This window comes from Salvelinus namaycush, chromosome 3 (genome assembly GCF_016432855.1).
Source record: "Salvelinus namaycush isolate Seneca chromosome 3, SaNama_1.0, whole genome shotgun sequence".
In the NCBI taxonomy this organism is placed as follows: Eukaryota; Metazoa; Chordata; class Actinopteri; order Salmoniformes; family Salmonidae; genus Salvelinus; species Salvelinus namaycush.
The window spans coordinates 72,720,958-72,732,453 of record NC_052309.1 but is presented as its reverse complement, the minus strand read 5'-3'; the positions used below and the strand labels follow the sequence as shown (position 1 = coordinate 72,732,453).

Sequence of the window (11,496 nt, the reverse complement as noted above, 5' to 3'; positions counted from 1 at the left end):
AGTGAATGGAATTGTAAACAATTAAACAGAGAAAAGGCAAATGGCCCAAAATGGCTAGAAAAGTTTAGCAAATACAGTATAAAATACTGGATCTCCCAAGTCTATGGCTAGGAGTGTTTCCTGACTATGTGGCCTGAACAGGAAAATCTCTTGCCCTGGTGTTTTACTGGGGCCCAGAATTTTTCCTGGTTAGGTCACATGGTCAGGAAATGTTTCTGCATTTGTGACATTTATTCAGTACACCTTTTGCTTGTGACGTGGTTATGTAGAAGCTTTCATCACCAGAAGAGCACCCATCATATTTAGATTCTTAGCTTGTTGTTAGATCTGATGGAATGCTGTTGGTATCAAAACACATTATGGTTGTATCTGTGATTACATTTAGCTAATTTCAAGAAGTGTTGGTCCTTTGGGATCTTTGGGTACTCAAGTGAATCTGATGATGATGATGTCATGAAAGAGGTCCTCATTGTCTCCACTGCAGAGGTCAGTAAATGGCGGAGCCTGCTGAATTTCCTTACAGTCCATTTCCATAAACTCTGTAGAAGAATTACATTTGTGCATCCTTAAAAGTTACACCTTTCAATCTTTCCTTGTCTTACTTTGCAATCTCAAACACATAAAAAAAACAGCCTCTGCTGATAATGTAGTATTTCCACATTCAAATAAAGTCTTGAGAATCAGGATCCCATATTTAGTTTTTATCCTGTTGTATTGTACAGCATGTTCATCTTTTTCCTACTTCAGAAGCCACTGGTTTACTGGAAAGAGAACAAAGAGATGTGGAGGTTAGCATGAACTGCTTGAACTGGAAACACAAAGGCAATGCTTGAGACATAGAACCTACAAAGAACCTGTTCATTTTGATGGACGAGGCATTTCTCTATAGACATCTCAGAACTATAGAAAACAGAAAACATACATTCAGTGGGCAGTTTATTAGATACACCCATCTAGTACTGGGTTGGATCCCCCTTTGCCTCCAGAACAGCCTGAATTCCCCAAGGCATGGAAACATCGCTCAATTGGTATCAAGGGACCTAATGTGTGCCAGGAAAACCTTCCCCACACCATACACCACCGCCACCAACCTGTATCGTTGACACCAGGCAGGATGGGGCCATGGACTCATGCTGCTTACGCCAAAGCCTGACTCTGCCATCAGCATGACACAACAGAAACCAGGATTTGTCGGACCAGGCAATGTTTTCCCACTCCTCAATTGTCCAGTGTTTGTGGTCGCATGCCCATTGGAGACATTTCTTCTTGTTTTTAGCTGATCGGAGTGGAACCCGGTGTGGTCATCTGGTGCAATGCCTTTCTGCACACGACTGTTGAACTGCAACATTATTTACCTATTTGTGGCCAGCCTGTTAGCTTGCACGATTCTTGCCATTATCCTTCGACCTCTCTCCTCAACAAGCTATTTTCGCCCACAGTACTTCCACTGACTGGATGTTTTTTGTGTGTTGCACCATTCTCGGTAAACCCTAGACACTATCAAGCGTGAAAAGCCCAGGAGGCCGGATGTTTCTGAGATACTGGAACCGGCGCACCTGGCACCGACGATCATACCACGCTCAGTCGCTTAGGTCACTGGTTTTGCCCATTCTAACGTTCAATCGAACATTAACTGAATGCCTCGATGCCACGGTCTGTAGGAGGGAACAATTTTTCGTGAATGGGGTAGTGTACCTAATAAACTGGTCACTGAGTGTATATCGAATTTCTAAAAACACAAACCGGTTTCTGAATACAGTATGTGCAGTTTATATTACTATGACAAACTTCTTTCTCACAGTCTGTTTTTACCAATACCTGAATTTAACGGAAAGTTTCAAGTAACCTTGTTGATTGAATAAAGATCCTAAACACATGCGTTCAGACACACCTCGATACTGGGGCCTCAGGGCACGGTTGTTGGGGCAGTCTCGGCCCTGCTTGCTAAAGTTGATGTTGGTGCGGATACAGCGCTGTAGGAGAGGCTGGGCGGGCCGCGTGTTGTCACTCATACTGAGGAATATCTTATATGGCTCATTCTGACTTAGCAGTCGCAGGGAATGCATCTAAAAGAGACGGCGTGAGAGAAAGTTGGACAGATAAGGTTTATGGTAAAAAATCTACAGTCTCAAATACGGCCAACTATTAAGTAACTTCTGGCAAACATGAGTTAATGTTATTATTGAGTCTATGATCGAGGGTGAGTTACCTGCATCTGTGTGACGTACACAGGTTTGTTCATGAGGATCCAGGTGGCTGTCTCGAAGCAGGGCGGGATAGTCATGGAGCCCTCGTATGTTATAAAATGTAGAGTGTCTGGATATAGATCTGCTATGTTGAGCCCCATGAGTAAGAATGCGTCATCTGGAGGTGGACCAAAACAGAGGTAATCAGATTCATACGGTACCATCCTCAACACTTTATACACTGTATTACAGAATAATAATAACACATTTAATTTTTTATAGCGCTTTTCATTACAGTGTTATCCCAAAGCTCTACATAGGCAAAAATATATGATAAAATAAAAACTACAATAAAAACAAATCAAGGCAGGAAATAGCAATAGTAGACTAGTTGCTAAAAGGACTTTCCAGATTAGGACTCTGTAGAAATGTGTTTAAAGACCCATTTTAAAAGCGCTGATTGATGGAGCGGCTCTCAAATGGCCAGGGAGAGTATTCCATAGGCGAGGGGCAAAGGAGCAGAAGGCTCGGTCCCCCATAGTACTGAGACGTGTCTTGGGGTCCTGAAGCAGTGGTGAGTTGCTGGAGTGGAGAGTGCGAGGTGGCTCATTGATATAAATTATATTGTTGATGTAGGTGGGACTCAATCCATTCAAGGCGTTAAACACTAGGAGGAGGATTTTAAAGTCAATCTTATAGTTGACCGGTACCCAGTGGAGTTCAGCAAGGATGGGGGTGATGTGGGCTGACTTCTTGGTCCTGGCAGGACTCTTCTGGAGAAGTAGCCTCTGAAGTGATTTGGTTTAAAGGCCCCCGAACAGAGCATTGCCATAGTCGATCTGGGAGAAGATGAAGGCGTGGGCGAGTTTCTCTGCATCTGGCTGGGAGAGCGATGGTTTGAGCCAGGCAATGTTTCTTAGATGGAAAGATTATGTTTTGCAGATATGTTTTATATGGGCATCAAAGGACAGAGAAGGATCAAACTTAACTTCCAGGTTAGAGATGACAGAGGACATATGGATGACTTGACCGTCACTAGTAGGGAAGATGTTTCCAGCACTAGTGATCTGCTTGTGTGTCCCAATAAGCATAGCCTCAGTCTTGCTGCTGTTCAGCCGGAGGAAGTTCTCTTTCATCCATGCCCTGATGTCATCTAGGCAGCTGCCAAGTTTTGCTAGGGCTGAGATGTGTCCGGATTGATGTAAATATATACTTGGGTATCGTCAGTGCAGCAGTGGAAGTTGATGTTATAGACTCTGAAGATTTGGCTGAGAGGGAGCATGTAAATTAGGAACAGAATAGGATGCAAAACTGACCCCTGTGGGACGCCGCATGTGACTGTAGACTCCACCGATCTGGACTCTCCAATCGGGATGTATTGCTTCCTATTGGAGAGGTAAGAGGAGAACCAGTTCAGAGCAGTTCCAGAGACTGAAGTGTGCTCTCTGATGGCGCAGGAGGATGTTGTGGTCAGCAGTGTCAAAAGAGCACTGAGATCTAAGAGAAGTGGGAGGCTAGGTGATCCAGATTCTGCAGCCATCAGTAGGTCATTGGTAACTTTCACCATAGCTGTTTCAGTGCTGTGCAAGGACTGGAAACCTCACTGGAAAAATTTGTTCAGCTAATTGGAAGACAGATGGGATTGAAGCTGGTTTGCAATCACTTTTTCCAGTACTTTTGATAGGAAGAGGTTGGAGATGGGCCTGTAGTTGGATAAGAGGTCAAGGTTGGGTTTCTTCAGTAAGGGGGTGACTGCATCTGTTTTGACGAATGATAGTACCTCCCTGGTCAGCAGGGACTTGTAATACAGTATAACATCCTATTATTATAGTAATGGGATACAAATAAAAGGATGATTAGTGATTTATTTAATGTAATTCGTTTAATTTAATTTCATTAATGAAAAAGGAATGACAATTAAATTAACCAGACTTAATGAAGAGCATAAAACTGAAAGAAAAGAGAGTTTGGGTAGAGGCTGTTAATACTAACTATAGCAATGTTACATAATTGTTGTCTTTAAAGGAATGCCAATTTTCGATCAGCTTAGAACATTCTGAAAGTGCCACAGAGTTATTTCTGTCAGTTAGAAACAGGAGATGACTCAAACATCTCTCAGGGTTGGGGGCAGTTTCTATTGTTACACATCTTATATATTGAACCAGGAGCATCACATTGGTAATGTAGCTGATTAATTCAGAAGTTGGAATGAATTTCACTCAATCTCTGATTAAGTCCATCTCTGGCAACCTTCCAATTAGCCAAATGAATTCAGTTGCTAGATATTATTTTTTATGACGGATCCAGAAATGGAACTGACTACTATTCTATCTGTGACTACTGTAGATTTGACAACGTGTGTGCATAAACCCACACATCTTAAATGCCCGAGGGTGCTTACGTTTGTATGTTATTCTCGTGATGGTGTCTCTGTTCAGCATGCGATTCAGGAATACATTTGGAGACTCGGATATCTGAGAGGGAAGAGATTTAAAAGAACATGAAATATTCAGCATCCGCAGCACAGTCCCATGGGATTCTGAATATAAAGACCACTGTCACTACAATAGAACACCACAGAGAAGGAGATTGTCTGCATCAAGCACAAACTGACCTTTATGAATATGGACACAATTGCTATGCCATTGGGGCTCTTGGCTGCCTCACTGTAGTTGGCATAGAGTTCCTGGTTGTAGTGTATAAGTTGCACCTGTAAGTGAGGCGAGATAAAGACAAAACAAACAGTGAGTCCTTCATTTCCTGGTGTTAGACCATGTGAGATAGAAATGTGAATTTGTCTTGCACATGAAAGCATTATGTCAGATTAAACTAATCTTACCCATCCAACCCTCACTCGAAGACAAACTCAAGAAATTCAGGAATATTTTACTTTGACACTTATCTGCTCAGTAGAGTTCCAATTTAGAACAGGATTCAGCTCTAATTATCTGGGCAGCCACTTACTTTTGGCAACATATCTTCCTCACTTAAAAATGGTGATTAAGGACTGGAAAGTGTTTGCCAATTCTCATTTAAATCGTGACAGACAAACTCAGTTTGGCACCTGATAAGTTTACTGTTTTTCCTTTCTTGTCATTATAATATCGCCCTCCTCCACTGAAAAAACCCACTGCCACTAAAAACTTACTGCCATTTATCGATCCAGCCTTTGCTGTTGCTCTTCTACCCCACCCTTCAAAGGCCCTGTGCATGTGATTAGTGGACTGAGTGATAGAGGTAGTTCAGCATATTTGATCATTGTCCATTGTTTGAGGAAATCTTAAGCCTTAACTGTAATGCACGTTTGATTGAATTGAGCTCTTAGTCTAATGAAAGCAACTTGCAGTGGATTGGATTGTTTATAGACACAACAAAGATAAAGATAATCCCTCTCGGCTCATTGGCTCGTTCCCTCTCACCTCTGCAGGGAAGGACTGTCCATTGAGCAGGTGCTCCGAGCCCTGGCCGTCCTCGCTACCGAAGTGCAGGCGGATCTCCTCCAGCCGGTGACTGTAACCCAGAGGCCCACCGGAGATGTTCACCAGGTGAGCCTTGTCTGGCCGCAGCGACACGTGGCGCCCTGTGTTGTACATGGTGCCTCCCATCTGCACAGAGAGGAGTCAAGTGAGGTGTGGTGGATGTGTGGTAAAAGAGAAGGGGGGCAAGTTTCTCACCTGAGAGACCTCTACAGAAGAGGAAATGGAGATAACTAATGTTAATACACTGAACTAAAATATAAACGCAACATGCAACAATTTCTAAGATTTTACCGAGTTACAGTTCACATAAGGAAAATCAGTAAATTAAAATAAATAAATTAGGCCCTAATCTATGGATTTTACATGACAGCAAATACAGGTATGCATCTGTTGGTCACAGATACCTTAAAAATAGGTAGGGTTGTGGATCAGAAAACCAGTCAGTATCTGGTGTGACCACCATTTGCCTCATGAAGCGCGACACATCTCCTTCGCATAGAGTTGATCAGGCTGTTGATTGTGGCATGTGAAATGTTGTCCCACTCCTCTTCAATGACTGTTTGAAGTTGCTGGTTATTGCGGGAACTGGAATACGCTGTAGTACACGTCGATCCAGAGCATCCCAAACATGCTCAATGGGTGATATGTCTGGTGAGTATGCAGGCCATGGAAGAACTGGGACATTTTCAGCTTCCAGGAATTGTGTACAGATCCTTGCAACATGGGGCTGTGCATTACAATGCTGAAACATGAGGTGATGGCACCGGATGAACGGTCTCACCACAGTATCTCTGTGCATTAAAATTGCCATTGATAAAATGCAATTATGTTCGTAGCTTATGCCTGCCCATACCATCACCACCATGGGGCACTCTGTTCACAACGTTGACATTGCAAACCGCTCGCCCACAGGATGCCATACACACGGTCTGCCATCTGCCCGAAACAGTTGAAACCGGGACTAATCCGTGAAGTGTGCCAGTGGCCATCAAAGGTGAGTATTTGCCTACTGAAGTCTGTTACAATGCTGAACTGCAGTCAGGTCAAGACCCTGGTGAGGATGACGAGCATGCAGATGAGCTTCCCTGAGACGGTTTCTGCACATTTTAGAGTGGTCCTTTATTTTCCCCAGCACAAGGTGCACCTGTATAATGACCATGCTGTTTTATCAGCTTCTTGATATTTCACACCTGTCAGGTCGATGGATTATCTTGGCAAAGGATAAATGCTCAGTAACAGGAATGTAAACAAAATTATTTTATTTCAGCTCATGAAACCTTACATGTTGCGTTTATATTTTTGTTCAGTGTAATTCTTTATCATTTCCATTATGGGTAGAAAAAGAAAAAAAATCACGCTCCAATTGCACTTTCCCATTACTGCGATGTAAAATTATAATATTCCGCAGGCTCATAATCACAGAATAATCCTTTGGGATTGGCTGTAGGCCTGCAGTAAATGAGGTTTTTAAAAGGTGGATGGCTGCAAGCCCGAAGCCGGGCACAATATGACAACAGCCACTTCAAGTGCAGGGCGCGAAATTCAAAAAAATATTTTTTTTAAATATTTAACTTTCACACATTAACAAGTCCAATACAGCATATGAAAGGTACACATCTTGTGAATCAAGCCAACATGTCCGATTTTTAAAATGTTTTACAGGGAAGACAAAATATGTAAATCTATTAGCTAACCACGTTAGCAAAAGACACCACTTTTCTAACTCCATCAGTTTCTTACTCCATCAGGTGCTATCACCAATTCGGCCAAATAAAGATATTGATAGCCACTAACCAAGAAAAAACCTCATCAGATGACAGTCTGATAACATATTTATTGTATAGGATAGGTTTTGTTAGAAAAATGTGCATATTTCAGGTATAAATCATAGTTTGCCATTGCAGCCACCATCACAAATCTCACCAAAGCGACTAGAATTACTACACAGAGCAACGTGTATTACCAATTTACTCATCATAAAACATTTCTTAAAAATAGACAGCGCATAGCAATGGAAAGACACAGATCTTGTGAATTCAGACAACATTTCAGATTTTCTAAGTGTTTTACAGCGAAAACACAATAAATCGTTATATTAGCATACCACATGTGCAAACGTTACCCGAGCATTGATTCAAGCCAAAGAGAGCGATAACGTAATCATCGCCAAAATATATTAATTTTTTCACTAACCTTCTCAGAATTCTTCCGATGACACTCCTGTAACATCATATTACAACATACATATAGAGTTTGTTCGAAAATGTGCATATTTAGCCACAAAAAAACGTGGTTATACAATGACAATACTAGCAAAACTAGCCTGAAAATGTCGGGCGCCATCTTTAACAGTGATCTTGTCTCATGCATAACTATTCATAAACTTGACTAAAAAAATATAAGTTGGACAGCTATCGAAAGACAAATTAGTTCTTAATGCAATCGCTGAATTACATTTCTAAAATTATCCTTACTGTGCAATACAGGGTTCGCCAAGCGAAGCTATACCAAAAAAAATGGCGGAATATGCGTTTAAAATTTTTCGACAGAACAACGATTTATCATCTTAAATATTTCTTACTATGAGGTGATCTTCCATCAGAATCTTGGGCAATGTATCCTTTCTTGGGTCTAATCTTCTTTTGGTCGAAAGATGTCCTCTTGTCCGTCGAAATGCCCACTAACGTTCGACCGGGACCCCGAAACGTGCCCGGCGCTTCAAAGTGCAACACAAAGCAATGCCTCAAAATCGCACTAAACGGATATAAATTGCTATAAAACGGTTTAAATTAACTACCTTATGATGTTTTTAACACCTATAACGAGTAAAAACATGACCGGCGATATATTACTGGCTAAACCCAAGCTTGGAAAGAGAGCAGGTCCGACGTCCATCGTGCGTCAGGCGCAGCAGGAAAAGAACGGTACATCCGGTCTTTGGCCTTTTATACAGGCCCTGATTGCGCAATCGACTCCATTCAAATTGTCACCTCTTACTGACATCTAGAGGAAGGCGTGGGCAGTGTTTGTATCCTCATAGCATTTACAGGGACATTAAAACTGACCTGGGACCAGAGGCCAAGATTTCTGAAATCTCACTCCCTGTCAGGAAAAGTGCTGTAGAATGAGTTCTGTTCCACTCAGAGACATAATTCAAACGGCTATAGAAACTAGAGAGTGTTTTCTATCCAATAATAACAATAATATGCATATTGTACGAGCAAGAATTGAGTACGAGGCCGTTTGAAATGGGCACCTTAAACAGAGCTACTCAATACTGCCCCTGCAGCCATAAAAAGTTAAAATTAAAAAAATAGAAAATCATCTTCCAAATCTCATCTCATTAAGGCAGCAGGTGAAATGAATAATAAACTGAGAAACCAACTCTCACGTTGTTTGAAGTGACCAACAGGTAAAGGAAGACCTTCAAAGCTTTGTTCCATTCTTTCATATAAAACTAGGATAACATCAAGACTTATAATGAAATGAGAGGGAGGTAAGGAGAAAAAGTGAAGGGAGGGAGTTCAGTGATATGCCTGTGTAGATCGTGATGGAGTCATTCATCATAGGGTGATCCACTTAGTTAATTTATTCAGAGACAAAAAAATACAGAAAAATATATACAACAAATACTGCCGATGGTTAAATGAAGTAGGAAAAGCAATATATTTCACTTGACATGTTTTTTAATGGCCCTTTAAACAGGGGCCCTTTCTACTCCCTCTTAGTGCATAATGCATGTAATCAAATGAGCAAAATGGTGAGAGCTGAACATTAATTCAATTCCTCAACAGTGTTATGTATTAGACCAAATCTTCCACTGACACCTATTCTAATTACTAGGCAAAATAAGCACTCAGCAGGCACTGAGCTGGCACTGAGCTGGCACTGAGCTGGCACTGAGCTGGCACTGGGGCCAATACTTTGTGCATGAGAAGACGGCAATATGGGTTCGGAGTTGTAGGTTCTGTTTTGGGGATGATATAATCTCTACTGGCTAGTAAGCAAAGAAATGTGATGAGGCCATTTGGGATGTGATAATGTAGCTGGCTTGCTTTGTCATAAAAACATGTTTTCACTAAATCCACCTACTGTTCACCCACACAGCCTTCAAAATCCTTCTGATAACAGTGGTGCATTAAAATCTGATAGACAAAGATATAATAACAACATTTAGAGTACCCACTTAACAGTGCATTTAAGGTACAGAATGAGTACCTTGAATGAGTAAGTGTGTCCACATTTTTGACTGGTACTGTATATATATATATATATATATTTTTTTTTTTCTTTTTAAATAGTTTGCAGACAGATTTTAGGTCATATTAAATTTTTTCACAGGGTATAGATTTTTTTTTTATAGCAGCAGATGTTTAAAGTTTTTCAGTTACTGTATTCATCTTGTGTAGCGACCGACTATACTCTAAATCAGTGCTTTTATACTGGCCGGGTATGGTCACATGGTCATTCAATCAAACCAAATCAAATCTCTTAACATAACTTCAATTTATTAACCTATTTAATCCCATCAGTCACAATAGTGACCGTAAAAAATGTTTCCTTATAAGGCTCTAAAAGTTTTACTGAATCATATATCAATGCATTTCCAGCAAATATTGGAATAAAAAAAGGGTCTCAATGAAATATGTGCAGTGTCACATGTTTAGTGTAAATTGCCACATGACCAGAGCTGTTTACTTCCTGGTTGCACCATGAGAAGACGATGGCTGCATTAAAGCTCCGAAACAAAAGGTTAGTAAAGTATGTTAACATTCAGATAGGACAAATATTTTTGGTACACGTAATCTTTAAGGTGTCTAGTATTGATATATGCATTTGCAATTACTCAACTTTGTTCAGTGTGGTCATAGAATGAGTAAACATGTTGACGGCAACAATAGTGACCGGCGGGATAACACAGTGCATCTAGGTATACACATACTTATACACATACATAGGTCTTGTTCTACCTAACTTTCTACTCTGTTCTTTCTGTTAGTTTCACTTTGAGTCAAGTTCTGGATATGCTGGATCTATGTGACTGCTCAGACAAGGCGTGCAACATTGCAGTTATCCCTCAGAGATTGTGATAGCGATGGGTCAGATATGGACTATTAGGGGGAGACAGGCCGTTTGCCAGCCAGGCTGTTGAATGTATATGCTGAACCTATGCAAACTGATCATGACAGGAACAATGTTATCAGTGATGATGACCTACCCCTCACCACCCCACACTCTCCTCCCTGAGACTGGGTTGGGTCATGGACCCAGTGTCGTTCTTGGTGTTGCAGAGCAATCTCAGGTGCCTCAAGGTTGCAAGTTCCTTCATGACAACCTCTTCACTTCGCTTGCACTCCTCGATGAAATGACAAAAAGAGGATATGGGAGCTCTAGAACGATGAGGCAAAATCGTCTGTTTGATGTCCCATTTAAGCCACAGAAGAACTTCATGAAGTTACCCCGTGGAATCTCTGAAGTTCTGACCCAAGGAGACAAGTTGCTGGTCCATTAGAAAGACAATAACATTGTCACAGTGGCAACAAACACGAAGGGAAAATACAGTAGTGAGACCTCTGTCAAGAGATGGAACAAGGAGCGACGTGCCTTTGACAAAGTCCCACAACCAAAATGCATCAACCGATACAATGAGCACATAGGTGGTGTTGAACTTCACAACCTACAGGTTTCAAGATAGCATATCTCCGTCAGGTCTAAGAAGTGGTGGTGGCCCATCTTTGCATGGTCTCTCAACAGTGCACTCGTAAAACAGCCATTTATTTTACAGAGATGTCATGGGAGGGACCATCAACCTGCTCACCTTCTCATGGATA

General features: G+C 41.4%; 1 protein-coding gene across 1 annotated transcript in view; it reads right to left on the bottom strand.

The window, feature by feature from the left end:
• Window positions 1-738: 738 nt before the first annotated feature.
• Window positions 739-11,496, bottom strand: part of LOC120037493 (carbonic anhydrase-related protein 10-like) — a 28,512-nt gene continuing 17,754 nt past the window's right edge. Inside the window, exons 4-9 of the mRNA XM_038983523.1 lie at window positions 5,606-5,791; window positions 4,801-4,896; window positions 4,588-4,660; window positions 2,210-2,364; window positions 1,892-2,066; window positions 739-761 (exon numbers count right to left, since the gene is read on the bottom strand). Coding sequence (XP_038839451.1) covers window positions 739-761; window positions 1,892-2,066; window positions 2,210-2,364; window positions 4,588-4,660; window positions 4,801-4,896; window positions 5,606-5,791 — 708 coding nt within the window. The remainder of the gene's footprint in view (window positions 762-1,891; window positions 2,067-2,209; window positions 2,365-4,587; window positions 4,661-4,800; window positions 4,897-5,605; window positions 5,792-11,496) is intronic.